This window comes from Engraulis encrasicolus, chromosome 19 (assembly GCF_034702125.1).
Source record: "Engraulis encrasicolus isolate BLACKSEA-1 chromosome 19, IST_EnEncr_1.0, whole genome shotgun sequence".
Classification (NCBI taxonomy): domain Eukaryota; kingdom Metazoa; phylum Chordata; class Actinopteri; order Clupeiformes; family Engraulidae; genus Engraulis; species Engraulis encrasicolus.
In genome coordinates, this window is record NC_085875.1 from 43,892,067 (window position 1) to 43,914,465 (window position 22,399).

A 22,399-nucleotide genomic window follows, 5' to 3' on the forward strand; every position below is an offset into this window, starting at 1 on the left:
CTGGAGGGTTTTATTCTGGGTACCCACTAGGGGTGTAAATAATAATCGATATGTATCGATGAATTGATCCTACGGTTGACAAACGAATTGAATCGTATCGTAACGTGGGGTATTCTTAAGTATCGTAAATAATCTAATCGCTGCCTTAAGAAATTGATATCAAAACGGAAGTTATCGCCATGGAAGCTATGATTTACACCCCCACCACCATCATCAGGTACCAAACATAGTTCCTATAATGTTTCAAACAGAAAACAGGCAAACCCAGGTCTTTGACCCAGGTCTTTTTATAGCATCCATGGACAGTTCCAGGAATTCCGTACATACGTACATACATACATATGACTGGGCATATGATTGGATGTAATTTTATTCATATTTATTTATGTGTGTGTGTGAGCGGGCGTGTGTGCACACTGGTGTGTGTACCAGTGCATGTGTGAGTTTGAAAGCGAAGGTGACCGAGGTCGTTCTTTGATAGGCTATCGGAAGTTTGGCAGGCCACACTGGCCTCTGCCTTTTCATGACTACACAGAAGAGGAATGTGATACTGGCCAACCTGAGCTGAGCTGAGCCGAGGTAAGCCACTCCACATCACTCCGCTCCTCTCCTCTCCTCTCACTGCTACTTAGTGTTGCCAGATTGGGCGGTTACTCACCCAATTGGGCTGCTTGGGATAGCTGTCTGCGGGTAAAAACGGGAAAAATCGGCCATTTGGCGTTTTTTTCTGCAGTTTTATGCCCATAGAAATCAATGCAATTTGTAGACATTGGGTGCAATTTAGAGGCTCCAGGCGTTTTCTGAGCACCTTTTTGGGCGGAATTTGATCAGGCACATCTAGCAACACTGCTGCTACTGGACCTGGAGCGGAGACCTAGCTAACACATGTCTGGCAGGCGGCAAAGTGGCGGAGTCCACTTGCAGTTAAGCAGGCCATAGGAAATACCCTGGCAGATGGAAACCTGCCTCAGGCCAGTGAGGACGCCAATAACGTCCAAGGCATTTAGAAGTCAGTTAACAGCCGTGGACGGAGCCAGGACAAAGTCATGTGAAAAGGCCCCCACCACCCAGTACATATAATGTAATGAGGACCCAATTCTAGGCCCCCTCAGTCCCTGGGCTCGGGACAACTGACCTGTTTGCAAGTGTATGTGTATGTCATGTGTGTGATGGGTTGAGTTCGCACACCTGTTCAGGTTGTATGTGTGTATTTTGCCTTGAATTGTGCTTTACTGTGAGACCATTTTCATAAATTATTACAAAAGGAAACAGCATCTTAGTACAGTAAAGTAAAAAGTAATTAATTCTCTGTGCCCTATTGTAGATGTGGTGAGGAGGCCAGTGAAAGAGTGACAGTTCAACTGCAAGTTCAAACGCTTGCCATGGTACACCTAACAGAGCATGAAACTAGAGTCATTCTGGTCATCCATAAACAGACTCCAGACAGGTGCGGTTCAAGTTCTCTTCTGCTCTCTTATGAAATTCATGTGAAGAATCTCTCTTGCTCTCTCCCTCTCTCTCTCTGGGTCTGTCTCACTCTCGCTCTGAGTCTCTCTCGCTCTCTCTCTCTCTCCACATATTCCTCTCCTCTGTCTATTTCTTTCCCCCTCTCTATCCATCTCTTTCTCCACTGTTTAGCCCAGTCCCCTGCTCCTTCTCTATGTTTGCTGCATGGCCTTTGAAGCTGACAGCTTTGACATTGATTTAGACTTCCTGTCTCTCAGCAGGTCTTTTCCCTATAAAAATCACGGCCTCTGTCCGTAAAGTACCGGTGTTTCACGCTCCATCTCTCTACTGCTGTGTGCTGTTTGAAGTCTATGACCTGTGGTGCAGGCTATAGCGGACCAATGTTCTGACCCCGCGCCGCGCACCAGCCAGTGCAACTCACAGTGTCCACTCCGAATCACCCCTCTTATTCCACCTAAGCTCTCATATCATCCTGTGCAAAATGAACCGTGCCAACCAACCATCAACTATGTTACTGTCTTCTAAGCCACTGTATTCTGCATGAATGTGTGAATGTCTATTTAACTTCTTTGTGCAGTGTGGTATGGTGGAATGGTAATGGTAATGATCAAGTCTCAATTTGTTACTGTACTCAAGACTTGGCAATGTCAACGCAATGTTGTTCAAATGATGCTGTAGTAGTAGATGCTGTGAACAGCATAGAATTTGAGAGATCTATGTCATGACGCCTTCCAGATTCAGAAAACTGGGTCAGCTAGTCATAAAACACAGTGCTGTGCAGTCATGTCAAATCACCTGTGGAGTGTACACGAAGGTGCAACTACACTTTCAACTGACAAGGAAGTGAAAAATCTTGAAAATCGTTCAGTTATAAATTGATATACACAAAATATACTATATGTACTGTCTATACACAAGATATACTATATGTAACTTTACTCTAGAGGAAGATCCAGACAGTTCAAATTTTACTGAAATAAAAAAATTGAAATTGGTAATTAATCATTAATCAAACACATAAAGAAAATAACAAATAATACGATTGTGACTTTTTAAATGGTCTTCCAAAGAAAGGTTTCACGTTAATTGGATAGACGTTTTCAGAAAATGACATGGGCCTCGTATAACAACTTTCCTGACATGTTTTACACAACTACATGGTTCTTCCGCCATTCTTTCCTGCTTCTGTCAAATTTTCCATTGAGTGCCTCCAGTCCACAACATCTCTCTCACAACAAGCGTAATTGCGTGTCTTTGATTGCCCAGGTCCCTGGGTGGCCCCTCGCTTTCCCCGCTTTTGAAAGTGTGCAGCTTCTTTCTTTCTTTTGGGCTCGTGTTGTGTTCATGCACACACCATGTCCCTTTCCAATCCTCCCCCAGTGATGTCGGGCCCATGCACCACAGAGCCCTCTATACATCTCTACCCAGCAGTCGTCTCTGGGTTTTGTCCTGGTGTGGGCAGGGCCGCTGACAGCTTTGGCCAGGCCCAGTACAAAGCCACATAAAGGGGCCCCCCACCCAATACATACAATGTAATGAGGATCCAATTCTGGCCCCCTGCTCTCCCTGGGCCCGGGACAGCTGACCCCTTTGTCCCTCCCTGTCGGTTTCCCTGGGTGTGGGCAACGTAGCGAGCGGGACTCTGGTTTTGTGACCATACCGATGCTCTATGTGCAGTGACCCTTGCACTAAGTGTCATGGGAGCCTGCTCTGGTGCTCTGAGGGGGCTGTCAGATAACGTCATGTAAACAGAGGAGGGGAAGGAGGAGGAGGAGGAGGGGAGAGCTAAGGCCTGTGGGGGTTGAGTTCCTGTGGTCTATATTGTCAGCACTCTACAGACTAGATCACATGATGACTCGTGCACATTGCCTTTACAGGGAGAGGGTGGACGTGGATTTGTCCAATTCTATTTGGTATCGTATCGTGGTGTATTTTTCCGTGTGTTGAGTGGGCTGAGAGCAGTGTCCCATTGAAATGAATGTAGATGTAGTAGTTCACCAATTGTGGTGTGCTTTGAACACAATATCAAAAAGTCCAAGCTCATTGGTGTGACAGCAAGAGCACGACTTCAACCCTAATGTTCTATTTTCAAGGAGCATCGCGGACATGTTCGGTCGGGCCGGATATGCGCCGCGCTTACACCGTGCTTACACCGCGCTTCTGTGTACAAGGCATGATCTGTTTACATGTATTCTAACCATTTCGGACTGATACCGGACAAGTTCAGTGGACTGTATCAGAGGGTTGCAAGTTTGAATCCCACCCCAGTAGACCCATCCATAGCTGAAGTGCCCTTGGACAAGACACCTACCTGACATTGCTACAAGTTGGGTGGGTGTCTACCCTTGTGCTTTTAACTAAAAAAAATAGCCATGTTTGAATAAAGGCTTTTTATCATTATTTTTTTGGTAAGAAGAGTGCCTTGGACTGCTCTTTTTGAGGACACTTCGTTTTCCCCCCACACCAAAGAGCACCTTCAAGATCTTTTTCCGCAATTCCAGAGCCCATTGGAGTTCTTCTTCACTTCATAAGTGTAAGCTGCTTTAGCTATAATTGTGAGTCACAATGTGTGTTTTCTGTCTCTCAATGTGTGTTCTCTGCCTCTCTCACCTCTCCCTCTCCTGCTCCAGTAGGTTGGTGAAGTCGTCGCTCTTGTTCATGTAGTCGGCGTGCTTCCTCTTCTCCGTGTCCAGCTCGTGCAGGGTGCGGCGATGACACTTCTCCACCAGGAGCAGCTGCTCCAGCATGCGCCGGTACGCCTCCTTGTGCTTGTCCTGTAGCCTGTCCAGCTGTGGCAGTAGCCATACACACAAACATACACACACACACACAGATGGACGCATCCACACACACACACACACAATCACACACACACTCACACACACACACACACACACACACACACACACACACACACACACACACACACACACACACACACACACACACACACTTGATTAGTTTATTTGGGAGGACCAATAATTATTGAGAAAACAATACAGTGCCCAAAACAATGTTGAAGAAGCAATAATGTGCCTTTTACTTAAATACCAAAATTTTTATGGTCTACAGCCTCTTCAAGGATACAAGTGGCATCTCCTTCTCCATATATGCAGCTATATAATACTGCCTATAACTGCAGATAGCTGCTCTGCTTTCTTCTTATTTAAGCCAGCTAGTTTCAGATAGATAGATAGATAGATAGATAGATAGATAGATAGATAGATAGATAGATAGATAGAAAGAAAAAGAAGGAAAGAAAGATAGATAGATAGATAGAAAAAGAAGGAAAGACAGAAAGAAAGAAAGAAAGAAAGAAAGAAAGAAAGAAAGAAAGAAAGAAAGAAAGAAAGAAACAACATTTGATTTGGACTGTACCGCTGCCATGGGCTTCTCGTACACGTCACCCCTCTGCTTGGAGGGGACAAGCAGGGCGTCCCTCTGCAGGGCCTGCAGGGCTTTGGTCGGGTCTGCAGAGCCATAGCGAGCCTCCAGAACTGCTTCAGCTCCTGCTGCTGTTGCTGCTGTTGCTGCTGTTGATGGTCCCGCTCCACCCTGCTGAGAGTGCAGCACGCGGATAACATCCTCACGTGCCTGTTCCACACAGGGATGAAAATACCAATACAAACAAACATAGGCATGAGCATACAAATATAAAAGGGGTAACACACAAATTAGGGGTGAATAAACAAACATAGGGGTGTGCAGAGAAGTAGAAAGGGGGGGGGGGGGTGCTCAGTGAATTGTGGGGTTGTGCTTGCAGATGACTTTGTCCTGGGCCCAACCAAGCCAGTGGCCTTGGGAGGGTGAATTTACAAACATACTAACTGTAGGTATGAACACATAAACACCACAGCATGAATATGCAAACATAGTGGTGAACACAAACACCCGGAATGTTCCATCTGCAAACACATCTGTTCTTCTCCAGTCCTCCAGTCATAGTGAAACTTCACATCATTATGGCCACACTAAGTGAATTATCTGTCATAGACAACAACAGAGTGCTACGTCCACTAAATCTACTTAGTGTGGGCTTGACCCATGGAGACTCTCAATGCTAATCCACCACTGACACAATTTTGAAAATATTATTTGAGGTCAAGTAATAACTGTTGTTTTCGGACTTTCAGACAAAGCAGAGCTAAATGTAAGCGCGATTGTAGTACTGTATGCATGATGGACTTAATGTGAGTGCCTGCATTAGCATTGCACATTCTGTCAAAAGACCTTCACATTCTCTCATACCCTCATTCACACACACACACGCACACCAGTTACAAAGGCTGCCATATAAGGCACTGTTCTGCACGGAGCAGGGTGGTGTTCTCTGGATATTTTTCTCAGGAAATCAACAAATGACACTTTGGTTGCTGGGTGACTACCTCCTGCATCAGGCCTATTCAACTAGCAGCCCGTGGGTCAGATGCAGTCTGCAGTCTTAAAATTTTGTGTGGCCCAGCAACTGACCTTGTGAACTGTAGTTAAAGGGCATTTTTTGTGCTGTCTTATTTAACGTTGCAAACGAAAACCTGTGGGTTTTTTTCTCTCCATTTGACCCTTTTGGTACTGAAGCTGAATAGCCCTGTCCTAATACACTACTTGCCGTATTTCACAGAGATTTCAATAGCTAATAATAATTTCAAGAACCTAATCTAATGATAAAAAACATTATGAACAATAAATCATTTCATATTATAGCTTAGTTTAAAGATGAAGAGTTCAGATGCAAAAACCCCTAACTCCATTTCTGAAGACCTGCACTTCTATATTTTTAGAGAACCCCGTTGTTGGTTTGGTTTACATTCATGTACTTGATAATATATATAAATAGTTATATTACATAAATAAAATAAAAAAATATGCAATTTTGATCGCTTTGTATTAAATAAAAATAAATGGAGATTATTTTCTGAAAAGGCACTTAGGGGGTTTTGCATCTGAAGTCTTCAGATGTAATGAAATCATAAAAAGAGGTACTGTATTCTATTCTCCCTGCATGGCACCAATCACAGACACTAGGTGGAGCCAAAAACATTATACGGTTCTTCATGCCTTGAGTTGTCATCCCTATTTACAGTCCAACTGCAACAGACACAATGCCCGTGCTGTGTTGGCATTATTTCAGCAATGGTGACCTGTATAAGTAGTAGTGTGTCCCGTGCAGTGCATGTGAACAACCCGATGACTCGATGATCCCAGAATAAGCACTGTATGACCTCAGTAAGTGTGACCTCAGGCCTTGATGAAGTGTCATATCCACGGTGTCGCATCCACTGCTTAAAATACTCTTTATGCAAGAGGAAAAATGACTCCAGCTTTCCATCATTTCAGAGTGCCACTGTAAAACTGTTGGCACTTACTGAAAGCAACAAGCTTTGCTATGACAGATTGCCCGGTCCTCAACATTTAAAGCAAAATTGTACTTGTAAGGAATTTTAACCAGAGTCTATGATTTGGTAATCATAAACACAATACATGGTTAGAGGAGAAATATTTATGCAGTTTTCACAATATGACTATGCAGGTTGCCAAAAGGTTATCTACCTGTTTTGTTATACTGGCAGCTTACTCTAAAAAATATTGATGATCTCTGAGTTCTAGCAAGTAGCGAACCCTGTTTCCCTTACTCCTCCCATGATGAGACATGTTTGTACTGGTATTGCCTGGCTTTGCCTCAGCACAAACAGTCTGCAAAGCCCTCCAGAGGGTCCATGCTGAGATGGCTTCCCAGCAGAGCCTCCGATGAGGCAAGGGAACTGGAGGCCAAAAGCTGAGCTTGCCTGGAGACTGACCAACACTTACAGAGGCCCTAAATGCCCCATAAGCCTAAAGCCCACCCAGCCTCAGATCGCTTCCAGAAAATAAGGCTGTTTACCAAAGGAGGGGGGACTTCAATTCGCTCTCTTGGTCTGGCCTGAAATGGCCGTTCATTACACTAATGAGCCGGCTGTCGGTGCTATTGGGGCTGTGTCAAAAAGTTGCAGTGCAGCCTGCCACTATGTACAAGACCAGTGCTGTGTGCAGTTAAAACAGACCCAAGCCAACGACATGACAATGAATAACTGGGTTTGGGTAGGGAAAAGTGATAATGGGCCGATTTAAAAAAGATAATGGTTCTGTGGTTTAGTCAAGTGGTTCCCAACGAGGGGTATGTGTACCAGTAAGGGTGCGTGGAAAATGTAACAAAAGTATGGAACACAGTCACATGGGGTAAAAGCAGAGATATGCAATATGGTACAGCAAAAAAAGGCTTAAGGGGGTATTCAAGAGAAAACAGGTTGGGAAACATTACTGGACAACAAGGTTTTCAAAAGGTCTTTAACCCATTGACGCCTAAGGCACCTGCTAAAAAGGGTGCTGAATGCCTGAGCCCTTTTTAAGAAAAGCTGCCCTCAGCCTGTAAAAACCTAAATATCTTAGCTTCTGAAGCACATAAAAATATGCACTAAGTTGCATTTAAACACTAAGACCCTCATCTTTCATTATAATGTGTTCATTCATCTCAAACAAACAGAGATTTTTAATAAAATTGTCTCAAATCTCATGTGCCTGAATGTTGCGTAATGCAGCTCCAGGCGCCAGGGCCAATGTTGCACAACGCAACATCAGGCATCAATGGGTTAAGTATCACTTTGCTGGCAGTTATTGGCACTGAAGAACAGCTCTGAATTGAGAATGAGAATTATGTAAGCTGCAATAGGGCCTCATCTGTTTCCTAGCGAGACTTATGTAGAAGAAATAAGGCGTGATAGAAAACACGCGACAATTTGGAATTTGAAGTTGGCCCTACATTGTTGGATCAACATCATTGGACTAAATTGAACTCAATAGGTTCTCTTGTCTTTGTCCTAAGACAAACTCTTAAAGACCTTGAGGTAAAAATCTAATAATCAATTTATTTTTGTATTTCTGCTCTTATCTTCTTATCTCATTTCTTCTGAGGGTTCCCTCAGGAAAAAAAGGGGAGATCAGTTTCGACAGTATGGTAAACAAAAATCTGTCCATCACCCTACCTGAACTTCTCCTTCCATGACCCCGAGAAGTGCAAGAAGGTCCTCCTTAGACAAGTCCTTCAGTCCAAGACTGGGTTGATTACCATTTTCTATGGGTTGATCACCATTTACAGTGGGCTGAACACCATTTTCAATGGATTGATCACCATTTCCAGTGGGCTGATCACCATTTTCTGTGGGCAAACCACCATTTTCAATAGGCTGATCACCATTTTCTATGGGCTCATCACCATTTTCTATGGGCTTCTCTTCCGTTTTCTCTTCAATCTTCTCTTCATTTCCTGAGATCTCCTTCTCAGCGTTGGCATTCTTCTGTTTGCTCTTGTGCCTCTTGCTCTTGCTGGGGGCATTTCCTTTGCTCGGCTCTTCCTGAGCGATGTCGTTAGGCCCACAGGGCACCACCAGCACGCCATTAGTTTGGCTCTCTGTGCCGGCCTTGTTTTTCGACCGCATCTTGTACCTACAGACAGACACAAAGACAGACACACAGACACAAACGCATGCACATTCAGACACAAATAAAAAAAACAATAGGCAAACAATCAGACTGATTTTGTACATATCCATGCTGACCTCCACAATAAACCAAACAGTAAGGTGTGTGACCACAAAATGCAGTTCAACAACAACAGGATCAGGGAAGCTGTGACTCAGTGGGCCCATACCATTCAACCGGAGACCCAGGTTCGAGTCTGACCTCAGGTCATTTCCCAATCCGCTTTCTACCACTGCTTTCCTGTCAGTCGTTCTATCTCAATGGACATTAAAAGGCCCTAAAATACGAATAATATAAAATATATGAACTAGTTGGGTCCACAAAAAAGGCTGTGGTTCCAACACCCTCCTGGTAGCATTACATAACCCCTGACTACCTGGGAAATGGTGCAAGCTTCCATGCTGAGATCACATAGTAGTAGGTCATTCTTCCCTTGACGCAAAGAGAGAGGGAGAGAGCGAGAGAGAGAGAAAGAGAGAAAGAGAGAGAGAGAGTTAATGAGAGAGAGAGAGAGAGAGAGAGAGAGAGAGAGAGAGAGAGAGAGAGAGAGAGAGAGAGAGAGAGAGAGAGAGAGAGAGAGAGAGAGAGAGAGAAAGAGAGAGAGAGAGAGAGAGCAGTGATTATTCAGCACCTCCGTGCATGGGCGTAGATTTGGGTAGGGACGGTCGTGACATGTCACAACCAATATTCAAGGGCTATAAAATAGTCCCGACCAATTTTTGACATATTAATTTAAAAAAAAGAACTAACTGAACGAAAATCTACATTGATTAGTTTAATATTTCAATATACTATGCAGTCGTAGCATTCATTTAAAAAACATTTTAAATTGGCTAGTTAGTGAGCTATGATGACCCATGCCGCTATTGGCTGCAACAAGCGGCCAGGCGGAAGCAGTGGTCCACGCTGGTGGTGCTGAAAAGTGAACGCATCTGTCTGGTATTGGAATTAAACTCAAACGGCATGAATGTTTCCTTCTGAATTTGACATTTATGAGCCTCCGAGATACCAAAAAGAAAAGGACGACTGGCATAAGAAGTTATGCTACCTCAACAGTAAACCTACGGCCCCATAAGATTTCATCTATGCATGTGTTGCATCGTTCGGTGTTTAGGTAAGATAAGCGTTATCCTCCTACCCTCCCTTTTGAGTGCAAGTTTTAACGGTCTCGTTGTAGCCATCGATTAAGCCCTGGCAGATGCAAATAAACATGGGAATGAATGAATGAGAGAGTCTGGATGCTGGAGATGCTGCCGTTTGAATTAGTTGCTGTAGCCTGGTGGCTATCCACACACCTCACACAATGCATGCCGTAGCCTAATTGCAAAACATTCCGACTGTCAAACTACTCGATAGCTAAATGCGATTTATGCTTGCTCATGTTGGTTGCCACGTGCCGCGTGTGCCGCATGTTGTTCAAAAAAATCATTCCAAGTTGTGATTCCTCTGACATTCTAATGATAAAAGTCAGGTTTTAGATATTTTCTGGCAAAAAAGGGTCGTTTATTCTCCCAGGACAAAGGGGCTCGGTCTTGATGGAGCTTGTTGACTGCTTTTACAGAAAGTAGCCCAAGAGTAGCCTGGCCTTTATTTTTGACAAAGTTTTCTGAAAATGTTGTTTATGCAATAATTCGGTATTTTGACATATATCACATCTAAATTTATGTATTGAGGTTCTTAAAATGAGATTTAGTGGTGTTTAACCTGCAAGTTACACTTTAAAGGCAGCCGCTACCCTTTTAAAGTCAGATACAGATATTCTCTGTCTCTCTGTCTCTCTCTATCTCTCTCACTCTCTCTCTCCCCATTGTTATGTTGTCCAGACCCATTAGAAATGCTTAGTCGTTGAAGCAATTTTGTTTAAATAAATGTTAAATAGAATTATCTGTGTTGAACATGTACCACTTACTGCATAGCACTGCTCATTTTGGAAAAAGGATATGAGCCCTGGTCTAATGTGCCACCTGGTTTAAGAAACAGTCTTCCTTACTTATAGGCCCTAGTCATTATTTCGGTAGGGCGCATAGGCCTATATTGAATGAGCCTAGATTAATTTTATAATACCAGTCAGATTAATCTAGATAAAGAATCTATGTAATTTCTTTTTTTTTTTTTTTTTTTGGTTGAAGTTGTCCCTACCAAAGCTCAAGCCAAACCTACGCCCTTGCCTCCGTGAGTGAGGTATGGGAGGCGTAGACTGGCCGCAGACAAGCCCTCGCCTCTCCCGGATGCTTCTGTCAGTGTCGGAGCCAAGTAGCACAGAACAGGGAGTGGACACAGCGCGTAATAACAGCTTTCAGCTGTTGGGTGGGCCAATGAAAACAAGATAGCGGGTGGAAAACATTTTTCTGAACCACAATTCACTCAAAATTGTGCGGAAAGAAAAGCCAGTTTCTGTCACCCTGCTGTGATAACAATACCAAATAATGTAATAGATTGATAGAGCTTAATTTATAACAGTGTTATAACAGATGATTGCAAGTTAACTATACAGTATTATTCAAATTACTGATTTTTCAACTACTGATTTTTTTTCAGTCAATCTTCAACTACAGTTTTGTGGCTCAGCTTGGATCATTTCATTTTAATCATAACCGTGTTGGTGAAATTATTTAAGAATTAAATTGACAATAAAATATTTAGATTTATTTAAATAGTAAACTACAATTTTTAGGTAGATTACTTTTTTCTGTTGAACAGAAGCATTGCAGGAACCTTGGACCAAATACCTCAACTTTATTCTACATTCCCCTCACAGGTAATGAAACTTACACTGCACATGTTTTCGACTCTATCCAACACAATGAGCACCGTACTGTAGGCCTTCATTCAGATCAGCTAATTCAAATCAGCTAATACAGTTTGGGCAGATGCACAAGAATACAACAATGCAGTGATTCCCAAACTGAGCCATGAAATCATTTTCTAAAAGTCGAAATATTTGTGTTTGGTGTTGACTATTTTAACAATTTCAATTTGAATGTTACTGAATATGGTGACCGCCAGAGGACTTTGTGGTAAGTCACACAGCAAGCATACTGTATTCCGGGCCTTAGAGCACTTGCTGAGAAAATCTTCTTTGGCATTGGGGTGGCTTCTTAATGTAACGTTGCTTTTTTATAAATCCAATTTGCTTCCTTTGCTTCCTTTACATTTCTACAACCTCTATGGTCTTTGAAACCAAGTTGCTAATGAATAAATCCTCTTCAATTTAAAGTGTCAATTGAAAGCATCTGCGCCGGACAATATTAGACTTCACTGACCAGTTGCCTATGGCCTATATTTACACTTATGCTATATATAACTGTTTTGGTTTTCGAGAGGCCTAGAGGAATACAGTGTGTGTGTGTGATGGAATGCAATTAATTTCCCTGGAATGAAATACATATTCAGCTGCTTTTTAGACTTCCAACAGAATAATCGGATAAACACATTGGCGACTTACATTTTCTAACCAGTGCTGGCCAATATGGTCCGAAACTGGTACCAATATATGACACTGATATATTACATTGGTATATGGGAATGCATTATGTATAATATATAATAACATAAAGGCGGCTCTTATAGAGCTATGCAACTATGTAAAAAATAACGTAGCATTTAGCTTAGCATTTAGAGAATGCTTTAGATGGATTTTTTTGTTTATAAACAAGGTGTTATGAGGAGTGGCAAGACACTGGCAACCAGCCACGTGAGCTAATTTTTTGACCGACAGCGGCTTCCAACAATCAGAGGTTGAGTTGTGCGCAGCTAGTTTCGCGCAGTGAGGAGAAAACAAAAAACTAGAACCCAATAGCCATCTGAATGGTCTGAACGCAGAAAACTCAAGGGCCTCAAAAAGTTGAATAAAAATAAAAAAACATGCATAAAAAAAACATGCGGCTATAAAAAAAGAACATTTAGAAATATATTTTTAAAAAGATATAATTGCAACTGTAGCTATCTTTTTTAAACTCATACTCAATATTGCTATGATAATATTGATGTATCACATTGCCTTGCACTTTTAGGATCACTAATGTGAAGGATATGAATAGTTTAGCCAAGTCTTTTACCACAGGGTATTTGGCTTCTCCACCTTTCCTTTCACCAATTCAGCACTGACCATGGCAGCATGTGGTCACTGTCATGGCTTATCCTGACAAACGGACCAGGAAGAAGACAATTTAAGACTGTTTGTGCAAAGAGGGTGTATTAAATATCGGCGTAGACCATCAAGGTTAAAGCAACAGGGTTCGACTATAAAACAGACTGGATAAACCTATGTTTAAGATCTCGCCTTCCTGTCATGCCTGGGAATGTTTCAGTCTGAGTGCAAAACTGACGTGATTGCTCAGAGTTACTGTATGCTGGCTTGGACATTTGGACAAGGAAATATTTCCCATGCCAACACATGCTGTGGACCTAAATACTGTACAGAAAACAGTCTGGTTCTACAACAGTTGCACAGTAACTCACCCAGTATTCCGGATGTGGGTTAAACCAGCATGTTGAATTAAATGCTGAATGTTGCAGTGGCTTGACAACTTGCAATAAATAAATAAATTACGAAAATATACATTTCCAGGTCTTTTTTTTTCGTTCTTTGTAGAAATGTACCTACTAAATTAGGATTTTTACAACTGTATAGCCTTTGTTATTGTGCATATTTACGTCACTTATGAGCATGTTGATTGTGCAGTGTCAAGTTCATTTCGGCACAGTAGTGGCACCCCCTAGGCAATATAACACATCACTAAAAGTTTAAACATACAATAAATACTGGTCAACCCCAATTTCAAACTTATGTGCTAACCTTGTTACGTAGATTTTTGACAATGACTTGACCAATTTATAGGCCTACATACAATATTTGTTCTCGCACATGCAAATAAGATGCTTGTGCAAAGTGCATGAGCGATGTAAAATAGTGAGTGTTTGAATAAACTTTTAGTGATGATGTGAGACCTACAGTATTTCTGATACTACTTAGTACAACTAAGGCTAGTTCTAGTTTTTGGAAAACAGCCTTGCTCAGTTCACATTTCCCTCCACGATATGTGTGGGTCAGGTGGTCTGGGAGGATATTACTCATGTCACTGACAACATGACCAATCAGCAAATAGGGACAAGGGAGGGGATGAACGATCATGACACATTACATACAAGCAAATTACATGTCATGCTCAAACATTAGCAATTGGATGAATCAAAGGCACGTCTTAAACCTCTAGAGAATTCAGTCTAGTAAGTAAGTAACTAGTAAGCCGTTCCAGTCCCTCTGTAAGAGGTAAGACCAAGCTAGAAAGGCCCAACTTCACTCAGTGTAGATGTTCAGCAGAATATTCTCTTCAACTTGAGAACTTTATGTCTACACACACACATACAGCACAACTGTTTCAGCTGCCAGTTATAGCTAAAGCTATTTATAGGTTCTTCCCTACAACTGTGTTCTTGGGAATGGAAGGGTTACAGAAACAGTGAGAGTATCGCCTTATCAGTAATCAGCATACCAACAGATGTCTCACTCATGGTCAATACTTTATGACTCTTTAAAACGGGACCCCATGCCCCAGAAGACTTCAGCAGCCATTGGTGGAGCAGTATTTATGTGATGGGACACAGGGCAGGTTTTCCCGCAGACATGGGCACTTTTCCATTTGCCGTCTATTTCGGGCTGCTTGTGATGTGGGTTATTTTGAACCATTCTGAGTTCTGTTTGTGATGTCTGTCTCCTCACGTGCTCAGGGCACACCGCACACCACAGGCCTAACTGCAGAGGGCGAAAAGTCACTGCAGAAACTGAGTCTCTGATTGATATTTTAAATGTATCCATAAGTGAGGGCCATTGTATCATGGCGCATGTTATGATGAAATCTACGGCATGTCCTTTTATTCCATTACTGAAGTTTGCACATATTAGTTCTTGATCTCTTAAAGTGATTTGCTTTTTTAATTTATTAGTATGTTGTCCATCATGTATATCAAGTAATCATTCCCAGTGGGACCTTCTTTCACTTTCATATAACGACATGCAAGAGAGAGTTTTGACTAAACTTCAACTTGAACTGTACATCTGATATTTACATTACATTACACAGCTCTTAGCAGGCGCTTTTATCCAACGCTGGAGGGATGCCAGTCCCTTAAGACTTGACAAAGTGACTATTTCCAACTCCAATATCAAAACAACTGCCAAAAGTAGGAGTCTGTGGCCAAAGGGCAGAGAATAGATTTTAATCTGTAGACTACCATATATCCATTAGAATAAATATACTGCCTCCTAAACAAAGCTGTATTTTGTCATTCAGACTGTGCATGTGTGTGACAACATCGGCTGACGGGTGACTAGGCTACTGCTGACTGGGTCCCGCTCCTGCTGTGGTCCTGTCCTGTCCCTCTGTTGTTTTTGTGAAGAAATCAAGCGTGTCAAATAAGGTGTTTCTGTTCCCCCATGGGGTGTTTGTGAGGGAGGGCAGAGCAGACACAGCACTGCTGCCTCCCTTGCTTGTGAGGAGGTCCTAATTTGGCCTCTTCGACATCGCCTTGCCTCGCCTTGTCTGCCTCACTCACAGGGCAGCTGTCCAAATGTCAGATTCTTCCGCTGCCGTTGAAGAAGAAATTGAACGATTTCATTGGGTGTGTCGCCCCATCAGCAGTTGGAGTGGCATCAGCAAACAGCAGCAGCAGTAGCCAGGCCTGATGACAGAGGGGGACAAAGGGGTATGTTGTCCCAGGCTGAGGGAGATAGGGGCCCCAGAATTGGGTTCACATACATTGTATGTATTGGGCAGGGGGCCCTTTTAGATGACTTTGTCCTGGGCCCTGCGAAAGCTGTCAGCGGCCCTGGCAGTAGTAGTAGCGGCAACGAAACTAAATAAGGCCTGACGGAAGCTATGGCAACAACAACATGGACCTTGAGTGTAGGGGGAGATGTCACAGGACGTACTCATCACATAAACACCACGTGAACACAGTCAAGTGGAGCAATGACAGCAGTGGTGGAGGTTAAAAGGAACATGAAGGAGAGGCAGGCAGATGGACCGTAGTCCTAACTTCTGCCTTGGAGCATAGGCCATCACCATGCATGTCCAGAATAATAAACAGGCTACGTACAATACACTTTATTTTGCAATTAATAACTTCAGACGCTACAAATATGACAAAACACAGCAGTATGCAGAATACATTTGAAAGGTTGTAAAATACCTAAAGCAAGATATTGTGTCCCGATTGGCCATCTACAGACTAGGCTACAGATGGCTTGGCAAAACAACATGGTTTTTGCCTATTTCTTGCCACATAAACCTAAAAATAAATTAAAACTGAGTTGTAGGCTATTGGGAAAAGGTTTTGCTTTTCAAATTGGCACGACAAAGCTCAATTGTAAAGCAAAAAGTGGCGGGCGAGTCGCGCTGTGTCGCGCTGTAGGCCTACCAGAAAACCGGCAGTGGAAAAGAGGCACAGGAGAACTAGCACCGTAGTTTGACAGTCACTGCACTGCTATGCCCCGAGAACACGCATGGCGACATTCTACACATATTTCAGTAATAGGAAATAATTGTCCACATCTGAATATTGTTTTTCTATGGTTGAAATACGAAAAACCATACCAAGACATTTTTTTGTATGCTGTGCTCTGATTTCATCCAAGTAGGCCCTACACCAGGAGAGCTGACACCAGTAGTCTGACTATCGATGCATGCATTAATACCCCCGAGAGCACGCATGGCATATTCTGTAAACATTTCCAGTGATAATAACAAGAGCCAAGTGTCTTTACTCCTCATCTGCACTCTACTCAGTGCCCTTCAGTTCGTGACAGTATCAACAGTCTGGCCCATGTCCAGTTGATCTTACTGTATATAGTGATAGGTCCCTATTTATAGTGCGCTGCAGTAATTCTCAAGCTGACATGTCCAGCTCCGGCAGAATGCCATTTTGCTTACTGGGTTTCAACTTGTAGTATCCTCTTCATGCCTCAGAAACATAGTTCCCAAACTATGACGGGGGTCGGGCGGGCGGGCAGTTGCTGTTGCCCCTTGAAGCCCTGGCAGATTTGTTGCCCCTTTCACCCCCACTGCTCTTCTCTGCCCCAGTGTTGCCAGATTGGGCGGTTACCTGCCCAATTGGGCTACTTGGGATGGCCGTTTACAGGGAAAAATGGGAAAAATAAATTTAAATTTGGCGTTTTTTTCTGCAGTTTTGGGCCCATAGAAATCAATGCAATTTTTTGGAAATTGGGCGGAATTTAGCACATTTTGGCGGCTTCTGGGAACCTTTCAGAGCGGGCTTTGATCAGACACATCTGGCAACACTGCCCTGCCCTGCCCAGTGCTGCCTTGTTCTCACAGGTTGTCATGAATGAGAGTGTGACATATGCTCTATTTTTTATGCACTGACATAATGCATCAACATAGTGTTACAATGTTAATTCAATTATGCTTTGAATTTAGAGCATTTTGACGGCTCTCCGCTGGCCCCGTAGTGTCACTACTATTTCAAGCCAATGACTTCACGCCGTGCTATACGTACATCGTGCAGTGCAGTCGGGCTAATCTATAGGCCTTAACTAATTGCAAAGCAATTTTCAGAGCCTAAAGTTAACAAGCGAGATATTGCGTGCACATTACGAGCCAAGCTGCACGGCTCCAACACCAACACCCGATGTTGACCCCCTGAGAAAGCAGAATGGGAAATATCATCCGTAAGCCAACCCCTTAGAGACGGCAAGGCCTCCCGTTTCATGACATCATGGGGAGGCGCCTTAAAAGGGAGCTGAGTGGGGGAGGAGCTCCGCGTGGAGTTCAGGTTCAAGATGGAGGAGGGTATAAATAGAACCCTTAAATGACACCGGGGTGACACCCGAATACTGTACATAGTCCCGTTCAGGTTCGCCGGTTCATGAATGTTCCACGCTGAATGCTGAATTTCTCCATCATCACCAATACGAAGGGGTGCTGACAGACCCATGCGCATGTTGCATCACCACTTCTTGGCAACGCATAACAAATATATTGAGCCTGGGGAATTGGCAGTTTTATTTTTAGGCATCCCTATGCATCCAAATGCACACCCACCGACTCAATGTCGCCACAGTGTATGGAATTTTAAAGAACTACAATCAGGGCTGCTGAAAGCTTTGGCTGGGCCCAGGACAAAGACATCTGAAAGGGCCCCAAACCCAGTACATACAATGTAATAATGAGGATCTAATCATTCCATCCCCCCCCCCCCCCTGTCAGCTTCCCTAACTACAATGATAATGACTAATAATAGAACTTCAATAACAAAACAACATGTGATATAAGCACATCAGCTAAAACCAGAAATGAAAAATGCAAAAAGCTTACATTAGGGACACTTATCCACACCAGGAAGTCCTTCCATTGAAGCTGCTTTTCTTACAGGGACGCCTCTCACTGATAAACACGGACGAACGCAGCCTGCTGCCCATGACATCACTGTCCAAACACAGAGCCTCACAAGGCCTCCTTGAAACGCAGCCTAAAATACCAGTCACTACTTAGGAGGATGGATCCTTCATACCCTGAGAGGCCTGGAGAAAATGACAGAATGCGAAGCCACTGAACGGGAGCCTCTGCGGTGCTCCGCTCCCACAACAAAAAGGAAGAGGGAAGATTTATGGGCCGTTAGCCTCCGGGTTTTGATACGAGAGGTTGTAATCTTGGGTGTATGGGTAAAGGTCATCTAGACAAGGCCTGGGGATTCGTTCAACTAACAAACCAATGACGGACCAAATAAACAAATAAGGAACAACTGCAAATAAACTTTTCTGCGTTGTTGCGCTGCACTGTGTCTCAGGAGGATAGCTTTAAGAGACATGCTGTACATTTCTCATTCAGCAGTGTTGCTCTGCACTGAATTCCAACATGATGTACTCTGGTGCTATACTAGAAGATTGTCAGACAAACAGTCATAAATTTACTTTATGGGGAGGTCATATTACGGAAACCAAAGACACTTTAAACAGCTGTCGGTTGTACAGTTGTTTTTTTGTGTAGTTTTCACATGGTAGAAACAAAACCCATCTTAAAACTAGCCCACTACCTAACTGATCTGAAACCCGCTTTCTCTATACATCTGCATACTCTGTGTTCCCCACATATTGTACAATATGTTGCCATTTACAGGTATGTTCCCATTTTTAAAAAGCCTCGGATAAAGGCACCTGTTAAATGTAATGCAATGTAAAAATCATAATATAATCGCCCTATGTGTGAATGCTTTCCCTTTTAAGACGACCACACATACAGTAGTAGGCTTGTGAAACACACCGATGAGTCAAAACCTAAAAGATGTTAACGAGTTGAACCTGCACAACGTTCACTACGTGCTAGAGCCTACCGTTTCACAAATTTCAAAGGTGTTCTGTAATACAAGATGGTTGCGTGTCTCTGCTTCACATAACATCAAACCTATCAGCAAACCTGCAGAGTTGTCTGCCTGCTCTGCCTCCCTGGCTGCGGTAGGGATCTGGTGGTATGAATGTGCGTATGTGCCTGTCAGACTGGCTCCACTCAGGGGGGCTTTCTTTGCTGCGGTGTCAGCCTGCCGTAACTAAGCCATGACAGACCTCACACCTCACCCGCCAACCTTCACCCAACAGCCAGAGGTATACATAGTAAAAGTACATGCACTCTTACAGTGTATCTACGCCTCATTGGGTTTGGTGGAATCTGAATAGCTGGTGTATAAACTATGTACGATGATGCAATAGTGATGTTATTACACCAGTAAGAGTACTTCAAATTCTACACTATACACCTCTGTGGACAGCAGAGGGGAGGCGATATGTCAGACTGGGAATAAGCAGTTTGGGTAAAATGTGCTGCACAGAAATAGTCCTGGCCTGAGTGAACAAGTACAGGCACTACATTTACTAGGTCCACTAGTTCAAACTGAATACGACAAGGCAAGGCACAATGCAGTTGTTTGCAATGGATGGTAAATTGTAAGTTCTATGAAGTTATTGTATGATGTCTGAGGCTTGTGGCACTGGTCATAATGTAATGCAGGCCTGTTATTATATTATTGCCAGGAATGTCAGCAGATTTGGCATAACAAAAAAATAGAGTTAGTCTTCCAATAGGCTGAGAACTATTATCTGTGGTGCCCTGGCAGTAGTTACAAATAAATGACGCGCCATCTGTATTGCGTCTTTAGCGCGCGTACACGCATGTGTGTGTGTGTGTGTGTGTGTGTGTGTGTGTGTGTGCATGCATATGTGTGTGTGTGTGTGCATGCATATGTGTGTGTGTGTGAGAGAGAGTGTGGCTGCTGTAGAAAGTTTGGGTAGTGTCTGTTTTCTCTACACTCAACCGTTCCCCAAAACAAGAAGAGGAGTGATCTTACATTCCAGCCGTTCCCCTTATCATTTCCCCTGACAGGGAACAAGTGATGTGGGATGGTAATAATGCAGTGATGTAAGCCAGTGTGCATAGGGAGGCTCTAGACTAGTGCACCTCGGAATACTTGCCTAATGGATGGCTACAGCCTTAAGTTAGTTATTCAAATGAAAGGAGAGAATCCTGTGTTCACATTACAGTATCTTACTGTATACATCACGTACTGTACTATATTATCTGATACATTACAGTAAACAGTATCTATAGTTCTTAACGCATTTTAGTACATCTTCATTCCAGGCTCAACACTTTCACTGATACTACTATTTGATGTTACAAGAAAATTACTGTCAGACCTACCCTACAGAAATGCAAGATCACACACTGAGAGACACATTGCTTTTGAAAATCTTTCTATTCAATGGGCAACACAAACAAATTCTGCCCCTTGTGTATACTATAAGGCCAGTCAAAGTTATCAGTGTGTCATGGTTATGCATGCAAAGGTTATGCATGTGTTACATGAACCTTCTGTTAAATAGCTAGACATAAAGCCAAAACATTTTTTAAATACTGGGTAAGCCGTTGGCAATGTAGGTATATAACTCAATCTCATCTGCTTTTTAATTTATCCTATCGTATCCTCCTCAGGTCAAAATTAGTCTGTACTACCATGTAAGGCAATCTACAGTACGTAAAAGTAAAAGGGGACCAGTTCACAATAGATAAATGTATACTGTACTTCATCACTTTGAGACATACTGATAAACTTTCACAAGCAAGGCTGGCGACACATGAGGTGACGGTTTTAACCCATCGTAAAACCGTAACGGAAAGTAACTCACATTCTTCAAGACCATTTATTGTCCTACATACAATACAGTTAGTCAAGACTGGCTACTCACCCGTTGTATGGTGGTCCCTGTGCTCCAGGTGAGAGTAATCCGTTTGCATGGAAGTAAGTCCTTACACAGCAGCGCAGCAAAAAAGCTTTTTCCCCTGCTCAGCTGCCCGCATTGGGACTGAATGCCATCACCAGAGAGGAGCTCACTCACTTCTCTCTCTCTCTCTCTCTCTCTCACTCTCCCACTCTCCCTCGCTCCACTCGTGTGAGGAGTCTGGTCAGAGAAGTTACAGTCAACACAGAGTAAGGTTCTCTCTCTCTCTCTCTCTCTCTCTCTCTCTCTCTCTCTCTCTCTCTCTCTCTCTCTCACACACACACAAACATACTCTCTCTTTCACTCTCTCTCTCTCTCTCTCTCTCTCACACTCTCTCTCTCCCTCTCTCTCTCTCTTCTCTCTCTCTCTCTCTCTCTCTCTCTCTCTCTCTCTCTCTCTCTCTCACACACACACAGACTCTATTTCACTCACACACACACACTCTCTTGACCATTGTCTCTCACACATGCAAACATAAACATTCTCTCTCTCTCTCTCTCTCTCTCTCTCTCTCTCTCTCTAACTCTCTCTCTCGGCTGAGAGTGCGAGTGTCCTCAGCCATATGGTGAGGCAGAGAAAGGAGCCGAACAGAAAAAGATGACAAGTAAATTAAATTGTTTTAAAAGGCACTGTAGACCACTCACAACTAAAATGAACTAAAACTCAATTGTTCAGGTCCAGTGGGTGACCCATGGTGATGGCCGCGACAGCCTTGCACTTCCCATTGGTCTGGAGTCTCTGTCTCAGCCTTTTGTCAAATCTGTCATTGTTGTTCCCGCACTTAAGTCCACCAAGCGTGGAGGATGAAGGCTAAATTTAGCCACTTTGTGCACTCGGTTGGAGCCGTTAGCATCTGAGGGAGATTTGGGGGGTGGAGGCATGTGGCTCCGAACTGACAGCTGTGCCCTCCCCATTCTCTTTATGACAGGAATGTCCAGCAGAAGCGGACTGCCTACTCCACCCAGGCACACACACACACACACGTACGCACGCACGCACGCACACACACACGCACGCACGCACGCACGCGCGCACGCGTGCACACATACACACACACGCACGCACACACACGCACGCATACGCACATACACACACACAGACACACATGTGCACGCACACACACAGGCAGA

The 22,399-nt window shown here is 43.4% G+C and overlaps 1 protein-coding gene across 1 annotated transcript in view; it reads right to left on the reverse strand.

Moving 5' to 3' along the window:
* The window catches only part of LOC134435495 (filamin-A-interacting protein 1-like), a 28,555-nt gene extending 7,140 nt beyond the window's left edge, over positions 1-21,415 (reverse strand). The window contains exons 1-4 of the mRNA XM_063184515.1: positions 21,236-21,415; positions 8,484-8,943; positions 4,846-5,061; positions 4,078-4,256 (exon numbers count right to left, since the gene is read on the reverse strand). Of these exons, the coding sequence (XP_063040585.1) occupies positions 4,078-4,256; positions 4,846-5,061; positions 8,484-8,936 (848 nt within the window). The 5' untranslated portion in view covers positions 8,937-8,943; positions 21,236-21,415. The remainder of the gene's footprint in view (positions 1-4,077; positions 4,257-4,845; positions 5,062-8,483; positions 8,944-21,235) is intronic.
* Positions 21,416-22,399: the final 984 nt, after the last annotated feature.